Source organism: Dipodomys ordii, unplaced genomic scaffold (genome assembly GCF_000151885.1).
Source record: "Dipodomys ordii isolate 6190 unplaced genomic scaffold, Dord_2.0 Scaffold34, whole genome shotgun sequence".
NCBI lineage: Eukaryota > Metazoa > Chordata > Mammalia > Rodentia > Heteromyidae > Dipodomys > Dipodomys ordii.
In genome coordinates, this window is record NW_012267250.1 from 8,422,562 (window position 1) to 8,438,297 (window position 15,736).

Here is a 15,736-nt window from a genome sequence, read left to right on the forward strand (position 1 = left end):
TTACCTTAGTGGTCATGGCAGGTTCTTCACACCCAAACCAAATATCCTGTGTCATTCTAGACTCTTACCTCCACAGAACTGGCTAACATACCTGAGCCACGAATGTTTGGTCCCTGATATGCATAACTGGAACAGGTCTTAATTCTCCTATTTCATAGCCACAGTGTTCCCTGATTATATACCATAGTCTTTTAGATCATATAAGAACTGAGAGGCTACCAACCTTGATAATGGAAAAATTCAAGACCAGGTGACATTTGGGGGCCAGCTGATATTTTGGGGACATGAGTTCCCATGCACCAGGCATTGTGGGAGGAACTTTACATAAAGCTGCTCATCCACAGCCCCTTAGTTCCCTGTGAGATATCACCACTGTACACATTCAGGTAAAGTTTAGAGTTTGAGTGCTTGGTTAGAGTCAAATAACAGTAAGTGATGGAGCCTGGATGGGAATTCTAGCCTATGAGTCTGCCACAGATCACAATCCTAAAAACGACATGACCGTGGGAAAATGATTATCCAACTCAAAACTGTCTTTCATTAAAGTTTTCAAAAGGGTATGAGCTTAGTGATCAAATATTGGCTAAGCCTGGCATGGTAGCTCACGCCTATAATCCTAGCTACTGAGGAGGCTGAGAGCTGAGGATCACAGTTGAAGCCAGCCTGGGCAGGAAAGTCTAAGACACTTATCTCCAATTAACCAGCAAAAAATTGTTAAGTGGAGCTTAAGCCCAAGTGGCAGAGTGCTAGCCATGAGCGAGAAAGCTAAAGGACTGTACCCAGGTGCCCCCCCGCAGCCCCACATATACTCACTTTACTGGGTAAGACGATCTTGAATATATATGTATTAAAATCCTCAGACAAGAGTATAAGACTGGTAATTAGCAGTCTAGTTATAAACTAGCACAAAAATTCATTGATATAGAGTGGCATTTAAAAGGGAAACAGTTGGGCTGGGAAGGTGGCTCAGTGGTAGAGTGCTTGCCTTGCATGCATGAGGCCCTGGGTTTGATTCCTCAACAGCACATAAACAGAAAAAGCCGAAAGTGGCACTGTCTCTCAAGTGGTAGAGTGCTAGCCTTGAGTTGAAGAGCTGAGGAACAGCTCCGGGACCAAGTTCGGGCCCCATGACCGGCAAAAAAAAAAAACCAAAAAACCAAAAGGGAAACAGTTACAATATGACAGGCAGTATCACTGGTCATTAGCTCTTTAGATGATAGATGATGCTTAAGTATGAGAAGCTAGAGCAATTTCCTATGTTAAATACAATAATGTAGAATGAAAAGCTGACTTCTGGTTTGCTTTGTGTACTGTTTCTATCTTGCTAACAATTATCCACTGAGTAGCAAAATCAGGAGGGTCACTGGCAAGAAAAGAACATAAAGCACTGAAATGCCTACATAGCCTTATCTCCTCTCGTAGCCAGAACTTGACTAACTCGATTACAAAGGAATAGCACAGGCTACCTTTTTAGAAAAAGACTGATTTCTGTGTTTGTTTGATTTGGGAGAGGAGGAGGGGATGTTCTGATAAGAACGAAATGCCTTTGGGGATTGGAAAAGAGAGGTGGGAAGTGGAGCTTGAGCTTGAATGAAACTGGGTTGAGCTTCAGTAACAAAATATGTTGATGTCCCATTATTATTATTATATTTAATACATAAAAACGTAAAATTTTATTTTTCTTTTTATTTGCTCTAGCAGCCTCTAATGGTTGATTTTTTTTAAACCTGGAAGTACTTACCATTCCTTCTTAATTGTTTAAAGTGGAACTAAAGTTTATCTGATCTTTAAAAATGTAGCAAAGAAACTCTATATTTACCATTCCCAAGATACCACACAGAATCCAGGACAGAGGGTTATATCACTGTTTCTTTAAAAAGAAACAGTTTGGCGATGCCTTCCATGTGGCACTGGGTAGGGTACTATTTCTCTGAGCAAATAGAATTTATTTCTATTTGAAAATTGGTTTATTGTAAAAACAAAAAAATGAAGGCACATCAGCTTGAAAACAAGGAAGTACATTACTATAGACCCCTGAAGTTTAATAAATTCTACTTTTGCATAGTAGAACATATTATAAAATGTGCTAAAAAAAATACTACTACTAGTGGCTCATGCCTAGCTACTCCAGAAGCTGAGATGTAAATATCATGTTCGAACCCACCCACGGCAGATAAATCCAATTAATCATCAAAAAATGGAAGGAGAGGTGTGGCTCAAGTAGTAGACATTAGCCTTCAGGAATAAGGGTAAGCAAGAGCACGAAAGCCTGAGTTCAAGCCCCAATACTGGGACAAAAAAAAAAAAAGAGGAAGAGATTATTAGTATATTAAGTATTCTTGGTAAAAATGTCTTTTTTCTAGTGAGGTCACCAGTGACCCCATCACTATTGGCAATAGAACAAAATTATAAATTACCTTCCTCAGTTATAGTGGTCATATTTCAAATGTTCAAGGACCATGTGTGACTAGCAACTGCTATATTTGGACAGCACTGGCACAGGACATTTCCATCATCAACACATTCTACTGGGCATCACTTTCTTGGATTTTAGAAGGACTGATTAATTTGATTGAAATCTGAAAGAATGGCCTGGTGCCAGTGGCTTACACTTGTAATCCCATTCAGGAGGCTGAGATCTGAGGATCACAGTTTGAAGCCAGTCCAGGCAAGGAGATCAATGAAACTTTATTTCTAACTAACCACCAAAAAGCTGGATATGAAGCTGTGACTCCTTAAGTAACAAAATTCAGGGACAGGGCCCAGGCCCTGAGTTCAAGCCTCTAGATGGACGGATGGATGGATGGATAGACACAGACAAATGGACACAGACATGCACACCAAAATCAAATAAAAAAACTGGAATGAATCATTGATTTTTTTTTTTTTTGGTCAGTCATGGGGCTTGAACTCAGGACTAGTTCTTGTCCCTGAGCTCTTTTGCCCAAGACTAGTGCTCTACCACTTGGAGCCACAGTACCACTACTGGTTTTTGATGGTTACCTGGAGATCAGAGTCACGAGGACTTTGCTGCTCTGACTGGCTTTTAATCACAATCCTCAGATCTCAGCCTCCTGAGTAGCTAGGATTAAAGGTGTGAGCCACTGGCGCCCGGCTACAAGATTCTTTCTTGCCTAGCTGGGCTGTGAGTGGGAAGTTTGTTAAATGGACAGAATTTCATACCTTATTGAGAAACTGGCAATAAATGCTGGGCATCTTCGATTCCCACTTTAAAATACAAATGTGTGGAACTCAGGTCTGCATTGAATAAAATTACTCTGTGGACTTGTCTGCAAACATTCACAGTATCAAAGGGTCCTCATGATTACCTTCATCCATGCCATTGAGTAGTTCAGCTAAGTCTTCATTTTTACTATCAAACTGATGTTCTTTCCAAGTTTCACCATTTTCACTTCGAAGAACAATGAGTTCTCTCTCTTTTCCTCTCATGGAACCAAAGTGAGGGATTTCCACTATGACAGGGCTGGAAAAAAAAACCCACATTATTTTGATACCAAGTTAAAGATTATTTATAGCATCACACTAAAAAAAATGTTTTGTTAATGGTATTAATTTGAAAATTAGAGGTGCCACTCAGGTTGGGAATGGTTTCAAAGCTGCAGAATCATTTGCTAATTAAATAAAACACTTTAGAAGCCTGATGACATGCTATTATTCATTCCCAGACAGTTCTTGAAGGTCTAGCAATGTTAGGCATTGGGTTTAATAGGGAGAGAATTTTGGCACATATGAGGAATCTGAATTAAAAAGTTAGAAGTTATTAAAGTAGGCCATTTGAAAAAAAGTCACTCTGTTAAAAAAAACCCAATAGACATAATATACAAAACACTAATGATTTAAAAGGACACAGTCATTTCTTTAAAAAAAAAAAGAAGAAAGAAATTCTGTCAGTTTCCTAATTGGAAAGATGCTTTACTTATTCCTTCAGCAATAAGACAATCAATATCAACAACTCATTCCCTCTATAGGTCATTTTCCATGACTTCCATGGACTGTGTAGTTAAAGCAGTTTCTCCAATTTTCAATTTATAACTAGGCAGTGGACAGCTTTATTTCCTATGTCTAACATAATATATACAAGCATAGTTGAATTTCTGAAAAAGCACTTGGTTTCAAATAGTCATGTAAAGACACATTCATTTTTGACAGTGTCCTTTTGCAAAAGAAATACAAAAGAATGGGTGCCAATTGAAGACAGCCAATCAAGCCATGGGTGATCATTTTGTTAAATTTTCCAAAGGGATAAATATTGAAAAAAGATGAATGGAAGTAAGCAGACCACAATCACACACAGTTTATGCCGTTGGATTGTGCAGCTTTATTTGATGACATTTAAGTAGACAGTATCATTATCGTCCTACAGAGGTTGTATGGAACCTCACCTCTGAACCTATGGGTTTAGGCACTTCAGTGGAAGATACAGGCTTATGTAGGGACATATAGAAAGGAATACTTGAAAAGCTTACACACATATATAAAAACAATTGCATACTTAATTTTTCTTATAAATTTTTTCTTTTGAAAATACCCATTTAAATGGGGATGATAATTTTACTTTTGGCAAACTAGTTGCAGGCAATTCAAATTAGGATTTTAAAGATAATTTTCATAATGCCTTTATTCTTTAATAGCTAGAAAAAAAAGCATCTATTCCTAACAGTGTCATTCTTTTTTATTAGAACTTAAAAAAAATCTTTAAGTAGCTGTACAAAGGGGTTTCAATTCAACATGACAGTCAATAAGTTATGGAATTTACTAGTCTTTTTTTTTAACCATGCCTTATAATTCGATATTAAACAGTAGATATTTTTTTGAGTATCAGATACAATCTTTGCAGGTTACCATTTCCGATACTGTCTCTGTAAATATTTAAGGGATGTGGCTTGGTGTATGACATTTGGTGGTACTGGAGAGAAGATATGAACAAGGTTTTTGAAAGGGAGAAGCCAAGCATAACTTTTCATAACAAGTTTCTTCATGCAAACTGCCAGGCACATACAACAATCAAACAGACAAGCCAACAAACAACAGATACCAACACATTTCAGCTCCAAAAAAAGACAGAAATAAAACAATCTAACAACTTATCAGGATATTCTGTCTGTAACCTATTTAATGTATAAATACCTTGCATTCCTAACATTTTTTTCCAAAATCATCTTACTTCATGGTGACATTTTCTTCTTAAGTCCCCCAAAGATTACAGAATAACATAAGTATTTTCTTTTTAACGATCCAATCACACACAGAGACAAATATACATACACATATAGTTATCATTTATGGCCAATTTTGATGTAAAGCCTGCAAATACCTTCTCTTAAAGACTCAATCTAGCTTGAAAATGGATCATATGCTAAAGAAAATTTTCAAATAAAAGGAAGTCTTACAGAAGCACAAAGTTATGAAAGCAAAACGCTTGCCGTGAGTTTCACATGCTTGAACAGCACAAGAAATATAGCAGTGTCACAATAAGTCAAGCCACTATGAGTTCTTTTCTTTCAGTGACACACATCGACTGAAAGCATTAAAAAAAAAAAAGAAAAAACTTAAAAACTAAAAATATAAACTTAAGACAAGAAAAAGACCATGGGTGTGACAGAAAAAAAAAAGAAACGAAAATGGGGAAAAAATAATTGTAGACATTCTGTATCTTGTCTATAAAAGTCCTACCCAATAAATTTTGTTCCTTGAGGCCCAAGCTGCAGGATTCGGCTAACCAGGCTCTCACCCTCATTTACAGGGGGAGGATTGGTAGGAAGATGCAGTTTACTGAATAACATCCATGCAGCAGGAAGAGAAACAAGAAGGGGAGATGTGAACACACTGGCAGTCAAGACAGAGCCTGCCTGACTCGCACCCAAGTGGCCACCTCAGAGAACGAAGTCTTCTTGTAAAATACCATATCACAATGGATTATGTCCCTGGAAATGCTCTTTAAAAGGACATGTCCCCAAAGTAGCCACTGACTCAGTGAAGTGATAGTAAATCCAGCATCTGTATTGTGGTTGGTTTGTTGTTGTTTTTTTTCCCCTTAGGAATGGTGCCTTGACTTCCACCAGGGACCAATGGAGCTCGCTGAGCAGAGAACATGCTTCTTGTTAGTAAAAGCCTTGACCAGCAAACTGAGGTAGGGGAAGTGTTAGCCTCTTAGCCTTTCACAGAATCACACTGCTTTGTGCCCTTTGACAACAGACCCATTAGATTGTTCTAAAAGTTAACTCCTTGAGTTGACAAGGGTAAAGAAAATCAAAGATGTAGAAAGAGGGCCAAGATGAAAATGAATAACACTTACCCTAAAAATTGTGCCCCTGCAGGACCCATTTCTACCAGTCTACTGGCTAATCCCTCTCCTTCCACCATGGGGGGTGGGTTGGCCAGTTTATGTCTCTTTACCAAACGGCAGGTGATTCGGGTGGGGGCTGTACACTTGCGGGGAGGAATGATGATTCTCATCCCGTGGTGACGGCTTCCGCGCATGGAGCCACCTCTTGCGTCCACCATGAAACTAACCAGAAACCTGCGGGGAGAGGATCAAATGCGAAATCAGGTGAAGCGAAGAGACTTTGTCTACAGGCTTTGAAATGGAATGTGAAGAGTTGAAAGCAATAGACAATGTAGCTAGCTTTTTGTTTCTCTTTCTTATTAAAGATAACTTGGAAGGAAATACGGTGGAGTCACATCAGACCTGCATTGAACTGGCACACTGGGCAAAAACTGAAACACGATTTCATTTTAAGAGCCTGGTCTCCCCAATGCTATTATTTATCAGATGCACACATGGAAGTGAGTATCTCAGAATAAAAATAAAAAGTAGTCATTGAAAGAACCCCCATGTGTTTAAAACAAAACTCAAATACTGTGAATGGTTAAGCTATCTTGAAGAATCATTTTAATTATTAAGTTGGTTTCACTAACTATAGAATCTCTGTCCCGTACAAGTAAGATGAAAACTCCACAGTATACCTTGACATACATAACTCATAAAATGAAGGGATACTTAACCATACTAAGATGAAACAGAAGATAAAAATAAAAAATGACTAGAATTGTTAAGAGAATTTTGATGGAAAGGGATTCTTTTCAGCATGAATACAGGCTTAAAATAACTTACATTTGAATATTTCATACAGCAATACAAGAAGTAGAACTTAAGTCATTTTAGAACCTGTCTTTCAAGTAGATAATTCGGTCATTGGCCTGGATATTAGAACGAATTAGAAAAACATGCATCTGCATGTAGGTAAGGCAGTAGAAAGAAAACATGCCATATGAGTAAGAGCATTTTAAATCTTACATCTTATCATGAATGATGAGCAGGCCCTACACTGTTGCAGACAGAAGGAGCCCAAACAGTACAGTGCATGTCAGTTTGTCAAGAAGAACATATATCCTTCCACACTTCATTTTCACATCGGTAGATCTACTTCTTACTAAGATAGCACCCAATCGTTATGCTTAGAAAGTTGCTTGAAGTCTGAAAGTATTTTTGGGAAAAGAAATCCCATCCATCGAAATTCTTTTCTATTTATTCATCTAAAAACAGTGCTAGCATCCTACAGGTAAATCTGAAGGCCTTGCATGGACTTCCTAGCAGAGGACTGTTTTCTGAGGAGGGACTCTGAACTGGAAACTTCTTCAACAAAACAAACAGCCTGTAACTCCCACGGAGAGAGGTGGTGAGGATGATGTGGGGGCTAAGAATTTTTCAGAAGCAACTCTACTCATGAGTAAGATGAACTCACCTTCACACCGTTGGCTCACTTTTAAATCTGACAAGTTTTGCTCTGGATTGGTTTATTATATATGAGAAACTGGGAGCTCAATGATATTAAGGTAAGAAGATAAAGACTAACTCAAAAACAAGAAGACAATTACAACCACTCTTCCTTAATCAAAAAAAGATATTAACTTATATAGGTGTCCACACCAATTCTTTCCTATGCTCACTTAAACTTGCTCTGGGTTGCTTACATTTCTCAAGATGTGAACATATATACTATATGTATATAATGTATAACTATATTGAATTTATATAAAGTATTTTCGGTTACCGCTAAAGGCAATAAGATATTACAAAGAACCCTAAGATGAAATCTGATTTTGCTCTGTATTTAATAACTAAAATCAATTGTCACTGGGAATAATAGCAACAGAATGGATAAAAATGACGAGATAGAATAAGTTTAAAAAATGTGGTTATATTAGCAAAAAAAAAACAAAAACCCACATTGCAGTGTTTTTCCTGGGAGGGGAATGTTTGCCCTGGCAATGTTGGGTCTCAACTATCTGGACAGAGATTTGGATTAGAACTGTCTTATTCACTGCCTGACCTATAGGGCCAAACACAATTCCAGCACACAATAAGCACGCACTGATGTTGAATGAATAAATCCACAAGTAAAACTACTTTGTTTACATGTGTTAAGAAACTTCACAGGTTAATAGTACTAACAGGTGAATGGATGGACATAGACATATAGTAATTGTAGCTGAACAGTCTGAAAGTAGTGTGAGAAACTTATTAGGATCAATATTAAAACATCCTAGCTACAAAGAATTTCAAAACCAAATGCACCAAATGTAACAGATGATTTCAGTTACAAAGGTGAAGAAACTGTCTCCATGATTTGCACAGCACACAATGTGTGGCTGGTGCACATTAATAATCACTTATCATTTCAAAGTTTTCAACTTCACAGGGCCAACAGAATGAAATAAGGTAGAATTATATATTAAACAGAATATGGTCCTATTTTACAATAACATTATAAAATGTGGAATATAGTGATTTACTTTCCAAACTCATTCCTTGCATATTTTGTGCAAAAAACTTCATGCAATACAATGTTTGAAATGAATAGGAACATATTAAAGTGATATTTATTTTGTATTTTTATCTTATTAATATTCAAACTACCGCATGAATTCTACAAATGATCCTAAAACTGAAATGTGAAGGTTTCTAGTTTGGAGAAAAGCAAGATGACAAACACTGATATACTACAGACAGTGACACAAGCTAACTGTGAAATAAAGTCACATAAACTAAAACTATAAAAAAAGGAGGGTTCACATAAAATACACAGTTATCACCTTGAATCATACTGAGGAAGTGGAGAAGAATAGCTGCAAAATAATTTGAAAGCAAATGGGAAAAATTAATGTAAGATAATTAGAAGCAAGCAAGCAACAGAAAATGTCAATGACGAGCAAAGAAAATAAAAACCATTAGAAAATGAAACCATGGCATTTGGCATTTGTGGGGAAACCTGGAAAAGTATTATACAGCCTCAAGTGGCTGTACAAGCTAATCCAAAGAGCCGACACTGGTGTAGTATTTTCTCTTTTCCTTGGAAAGTAAGCCCACACTAGCTGCCATGATTTTGTTCTGTCATATATGTCTATGGTCTTCAACAGAAGTTCTAAGGAGAGGGGAGATAATTTGCATATTAAAATGTTTATCCTTTCCAATGGGAACATTCATTTCTTTTCTCTCCCTCCTTCTCTTCCTTCTTTTACTTTGGTTGTTTGCTTTCTTGCCAGTGCCAGGGTTTGAATTCAGGGCCTCCCATGCTTACTTGGTGGCTTAGTAGCTCAGCCGGCATTCTACTACTTGAGCCATGCCCCCAATCCTGGCTTTTGGCTAGTTATCTGGACACTGGCTCTCATAGACTTTTGTGCCTGGGTTAGCTTTGACCATCATCCTCCAGATCTTAGCTTCCTGAGTAGCTAGTATTTTAGACACAAGCCACCTACCCTTAAGGGCTCTTGAGAAAGTAACTTTCTGATTTTATGATCTTTTCTCAACTTCTCAGTTTACTGAATGAACCTACAGAGTATTTCTTTCATGTGTAAAGAGTACAAAGTGATAACTTCATAGTAGCAAACCTCATACCTAAAAAGTTTGACATGTCAGTCTTCTGAGTGTACCCCAAGGGTTTTATATTTCCTTTCTCAAAAAAACAAACAAAAAAAACAAAAAACCTAAAAACAAAAGCAAAAAATCTTACGATTTTCCTTTGGGCTTGGACAAAAAATTTTAGGCCCACACAAATATAAAACAAACATCTTAGGCAACTTAAAAATAGTATTACTATAGTAACTCAAGGATTTGCCTGAGTTAAGTGCATTGTTAAAGACCACCAAAAACTACCAGATGACTTACAGTCGATGAACCTTTCCCAAGTGTATTATTGCTATTTTTAAATGCCATTGCATTGAAGTCCTCCCGTAACTGTGGCATTAGAGGGTAAATTCCATACTTATACTTTTGCCTATAGCATTCATTTGTAAAATGAAGATAATGAGTAAAACTTGTCTCGCCATGTCAGTTGAAGCCTCAAACAGTGAATGAGACAATAAAAATAAAAGTCTTAGCATAAAACCAGTTACATGAAAAGAACTAAGTAAATGTTAGCTATTTTGATCTATTTTAAGGACAAGTGGCACATAAAGAAAGTACTTCATAAATGCTAATTATCATTAACTTATTTAAGTCCTCCCTTCTCCTTGATTACAGCTAATTTACAGCCTAACAGTCCATGTCAATGGCAAAAATATGTTAAGGTATTTATACTTTAAACAAATTATTTTCACTCTGTCTATAAAGATCTCAAGAATCACAAGTAGGAATTACTTACTGGTTAAGAATCTAGGGGCTGGGAAGGTGGCTCAGTGGTAGAGCGCTTGCCTTGCATGCGCGAGGCCCTGGATTCGATTCCTCAGCACCACATAAGAAAAAAGCTGGAAGCAGCGCTGTGGCTCAAGTGGTACAGTGCTAGCCTTGAGCTGAAGAGCTGAGAGACAGCGCCCAGCCCCAGTTCAGGCCCCATGACTGGATCCAAAGAAAAAAAAAAGAATCTAGTACCAATTCAATTATGAATTGGTTACCATTTAGACTCTTGCCTCACATTTCAGTGGCCAGTGAGGTGGCCACAGAGAGCATCTTTGATGGGATTTTTACAGGATTGTCATTCATATATATAGCTTTTTCACTCAAGGCTGATGCTTTACCACTTGAGCCAGGCCTCTACCTCTGACATTTTGCTGGTTAACTGAGGAGAAGAATCTCATGGACTTTCCAGGATTTTTCCTTGAAACATGCGCCTCAGATCTCAGCGTCCTGAGTAGCTAGGATTACAGCCATGAGCCACTGGTCCTCTGCAGAGTAACTTTTTAACAGTGGATTTCTCTATTTTCCTTTAAAATTCATCCCCTTTTCTCTTTATAACTTAATACAACTTAACTGCTATTTAATTTTAATAATGTAGGGGGCCCAATTGTCACTGGGAAGGTTTTGTGTGTGTGTATGTTGGTCTTGGGACTTGAACTCAGGGCAAGCTTCTTTTGCAAAAGGCTAGCACTCTACCATTTGAGCCACAGGTCCACTTCTGACTTTTCAGTAGTTTATTGGAGATAAGAGTCTCATGGACTTTCCTGCCCTGGCTGACTTTGAATAGTGATCTTTAGATTTCAGACTCCTTGTAAATTCAGTAGTTGGAGGTTTTTTTTTTTTTTTTCCTTAAAGGATAATCACACAAAACAAATCATTTATCAAATAAAAGGCTGATGCCCAGATGAAGGCACTGTTGATTCAATTCAAAGCTAAATGTCTGCATGAAATTCTATATATTGTGGAGTACAACATAGGTGAGAGAAACGAACAGAAATTATTACACATTTAAATTTTGATTAGGAAGGACGAAGCTTCATTTAACTAGCAATGTGAAGAAAAGTAATTTTACCTTTTAATTGGAAATGAAAATTAATGGCTTAAACATCTGACTAAGTAGGAAGTTTTGTCATACTATTCGGTTTTTTTCCCAACTATGCCTTCAGGAATATATCAATTTGCCTAAAAAATATTTATCAAATGACTTACATATGCATGCATGTTACTAATGAGTATATATTTACGAATGAGTATACATTTCATATGTGAATATGTCAATATGAAACTTATTAGTAGAATTTATAACTGTACATAATAAATGCACTGCTCATTTAGGAGGATACAGGAGACACTGAAGTTACTTACCCCGAATGAACAGGGCTCGAGACAAGATTCACGTTGTCTAAGGTGTCCGCAGCCCAGCTATAATGTCTCAGAGAATCTGAATCAAATTCCCTTGTGAATGTTAGATGCTGGAAAAGAAAAACAGGACATTACATCAACAGCCCACCTGAAAAGGGCATTCCCTATACATATAAAGCATTATTTTGTATTTCTAAGTTCAAATATATTTAGATACTTATTTCTCAGTAAGTCCAGACAGACAACATTCAAAGGAAAGAATTTGTAAATTCTGCTCTGTAGGTCTACATTAAAGTTTCAGAGCAAAGACTACTGATACACTGAATTATTTTGATCTTTTAGCACCCTAGGTAATTTGCATAGTAAAAAGGATATGGCAGAACTAAGTCCAATGATTTTACATACTTTGACACAGGCCAATGATTCCTACAATAGCTGCAAAATTCAATTCTCAAAATAAAAAATTTTAAATTGCATACTGAGAACTTGTGATTCCAAGAATGACAATGTTGCTAGCAACAGTCCAATGCTACTGCCAAGAAAACCAGATAAAGAAAGAAATTATCATTGACTGCAGCGTAGGGCAGCTGAGAATTGCTAATAGCTAGCAGAATTATGTCTGGCTGGCTCTGCCATCATTTCAAACTTGGAGGCATTTGTCAGTTACTAGTGTAATAATTTGGGCTTTGTACCTACAGAGATCACTGCTGAGACATAGAAAACCAGGAGAGTACTAGGGAAGATTTAGGTGGCTTTAAGCATGCCATCATTTTCTACTAATGGGTGAACTCTGGGGCCAAATAGAACAAGACGCTGAAAGATTAACCAAAATCACCCCAACAAAGAATAACAGAGTTTTCACAGTAGTTTCATGAGAAAATTATTGAGTTTAGAACTCATAATGGCACATAGAGTTACAGATCATACAAGGATTTCAAATAAGGATACTGGAGAGCCAGGACAAACTGGAAGGGGTCTGAGTATTACTGGAGCTACAAATCTTTTTTTTTTTTTTTGGTTGGTTGTGGGCTTAAACTCTGGGCTTGGGTGCTATCCCTGAGCTCTTCAGCTCAAACTGAGCTCTCTACTACTTGAGCCACAATGTCACTTCCGGTATTCTGGTGGTTTATTGGAGATAAGAGTCTCACAGACTTTCCTGCCAAAGCTGGCTTTGAACTGTGATCCTCAAATCTCAGATTCCTGAGTAGCTAGGATGACAGGCATGAGCCACCATGCCTGGCTACAAATCAATCTTATTTCAACAAATTCTGGAGTGAAATGTCTCTGGAGGAATATGCCACTATCAGGTATAAATTTCTCATTAACATGTCCAACAGGAAAATGAAAAATTTCCCAGTATGGTCAGAATACTTAAAAACTAAGAGAAAAAACAGAACCAGAAAGACACTGTAAACAGACTCCCTGGCCATTAAAACTTTGGAGGTAAGCTAATAAGAACTTTGTAATAACTATGATCCATTTGTTTAAGAAAACAGAGGGAGGAAAAGAGAGGACATAAAAGGTATGGGATTCAACAGAACTCTAGAATATACACATGAAAGAATCAAAGGATCATCTGTTCTTGTTTTACAGTGAGAAACAGGGCTTGTAAATTGGAACCATAAATGGAAAAATACACAAAATGAGAGAAAGATGAAAATATAGAAAGCAGTGTTTAAGTCATAAAGAACACAAAGAAAGGGGAGATGAAAAAACCAGAGGCAGAAGACTAGGAGGGCAGAGGTACTTTACAGAAAATGAGAGTTGACTGGAAGTTTGACAGAATGTTCACACCCCTAGCCTTCTCCCTCTCCTAGCTTCTGAGGCACAGATAGTTCGGAATAGATCGTTGTCTAGGCAGAAAACAGGAGCTTTCAGATGATTTTGACTTGCCAACTGCAACTGCCTAGGCTCATTACTTCAGTGGAAATCATGTCTGACTAACTCTGCACCTTACAGAAAACTTCTACTGAGCTCATCAGTGAACAGATAGCCGATAGCCACTATTCAGCTGAGAAGAGTAACTAATGTGAAAACTAAAATAAACGAGCATACAGAGAAAAGTGGAGTGAACAGTCTTTTTAGGCAAATCTTGTATTTTTTCATTAGTAGCTAGAGATGAGGTCAGATGTGGTTGCTTTACCTATTATCTTAGTTACTTGAGAAGCAAAGATCAGAGCATTGTGATTCAAGGCCAGTTTGGGCAAAAAAAGTACTTGAGATTTCATCTTGAACAATAAAAGCTAGGTGTGGGTAGGTCACGGTTGGCAACCAGTTACTTGGGAAGTATACATAAAGAATTCAGCCTAAGCTAGTCCAGGGATAAATGTGTGACCCTACTGGAAAAATAACTAAAGGTAAAAGGGCAGGGATGCAGTTAAAGTAGTAAGAATGCCTGCCTATCAAGTGCGAGGCCTTAAGTTCAAACCCTACTAAAAAAAGAGAGAGAAAGATCAGGCTCATGTATGAATCCTTGTCCTCTTCTCCCCAGAACTAAAGACCTAAGTTCCCAAAACAAAAGGTTCACTGAGTGAGCAGCACCGTGATGAATACAGATCCTGCTACAGCACATCATGAAATCCCAGGTCCTGAAGAGAAAAGCAGTCATAGATATAAACTTCTACCACACTGGTAAGAGCAAAAGTTGACTGTAAAGATAATGTAGCAATTCCATCACTGTTGAATGAAGAAACAATGTGAAACTCAAACTAGGCAAACCAGGTGTGCAAATAGAATATTTTCAAATATATATATAATATACACACATATGTACATATACACATATATTACCTAGATAAAATGCAATTTATCATTTATCTACCTGCAATCTATCTATCTAGATTTCTTTAAAAAAATTCTCACAAGAACTACTGAAAATGTACGCCACCAAATTGGAGAATTAAGCCCAAAGAGAGTAGGCTTAGAGGAAGAGAAGATGGAATTCATAGTGATGAAGGGAGACCCAAGAAGGGTTTCTGAGCATTGGGCCTTCAAGGAGCCTGACAAGTGGAGCAAAAGTGAAGCAGAAAAGTTAAGCAGATCTTACTACTAAAATACCTAATGGGCGGCTAGATACTGGTAGGTCAGGCCTGTAATCCTATCTTCCTAGGAGTCTAAGATCTGGATGATCAAAGTTCAAAGCCAGACGGGGGCATAAAAATCCAAGAGATTCTATCTCCAATTATCCAGCAAAATACCAGAAGAGAAGTACAGCTCAAGTGGTAGAGTGCCAGGTGTGAACAAGAAAGCCTAGCAAGTGCTCGAGATTCTGAGTTCAAGCCCCATACTTGTAACAAATCCCACGTTAAGTGGGATATGAAGTGTATGAAGATATTTAGAAGGCATAATTGAAGATATATTTGTGGATCACACTAGTGATATGTACAAAGACCACTAAGCAACAGACAAAACTCTAGGAAAAATAACAATGTACTGAAGAGGAAAAGCAATCCCAATATATACCATTTCCATGACTAGTATTTATGTGAGTATAAAAATATAAGCAGAAAATACTGATACAAGCAAAATCAACACAACTCTTTTTGGAAATAGAAGGATGGGAAATGTGTATGGTAGAAGAGAGGCATGAAAACAATTAAAAGTGTCATCTTCTGTTTGGAGAAGTCAATAAAATGCTTCCTGAAATGTAGAAAAGTCTCAGTATTTCTCTCTCTCTCT

At 37.4% G+C, this 15,736-nt stretch overlaps 1 protein-coding gene across 7 annotated transcripts in view; it reads right to left on the reverse strand.

The window, feature by feature from the left end:
• Ank3 (ankyrin 3, node of Ranvier (ankyrin G)) overlaps positions 1-15,736 on the reverse strand; it is a 292,644-nt gene that overhangs the window by 57,283 nt on the left and 219,625 nt on the right. For all 7 annotated transcript variants that reach the window (XM_013017143.1, XM_013017142.1, XM_013017144.1 and 4 more), the window contains 3 exons: positions 12,062-12,168; positions 6,317-6,541; positions 3,330-3,484 (listed from right to left, as the gene is read on the reverse strand). In XM_013017143.1, the coding sequence (XP_012872597.1) occupies positions 3,330-3,484; positions 6,317-6,541; positions 12,062-12,168 (487 nt within the window). The remainder of the gene's footprint in view (positions 1-3,329; positions 3,485-6,316; positions 6,542-12,061; positions 12,169-15,736) is intronic.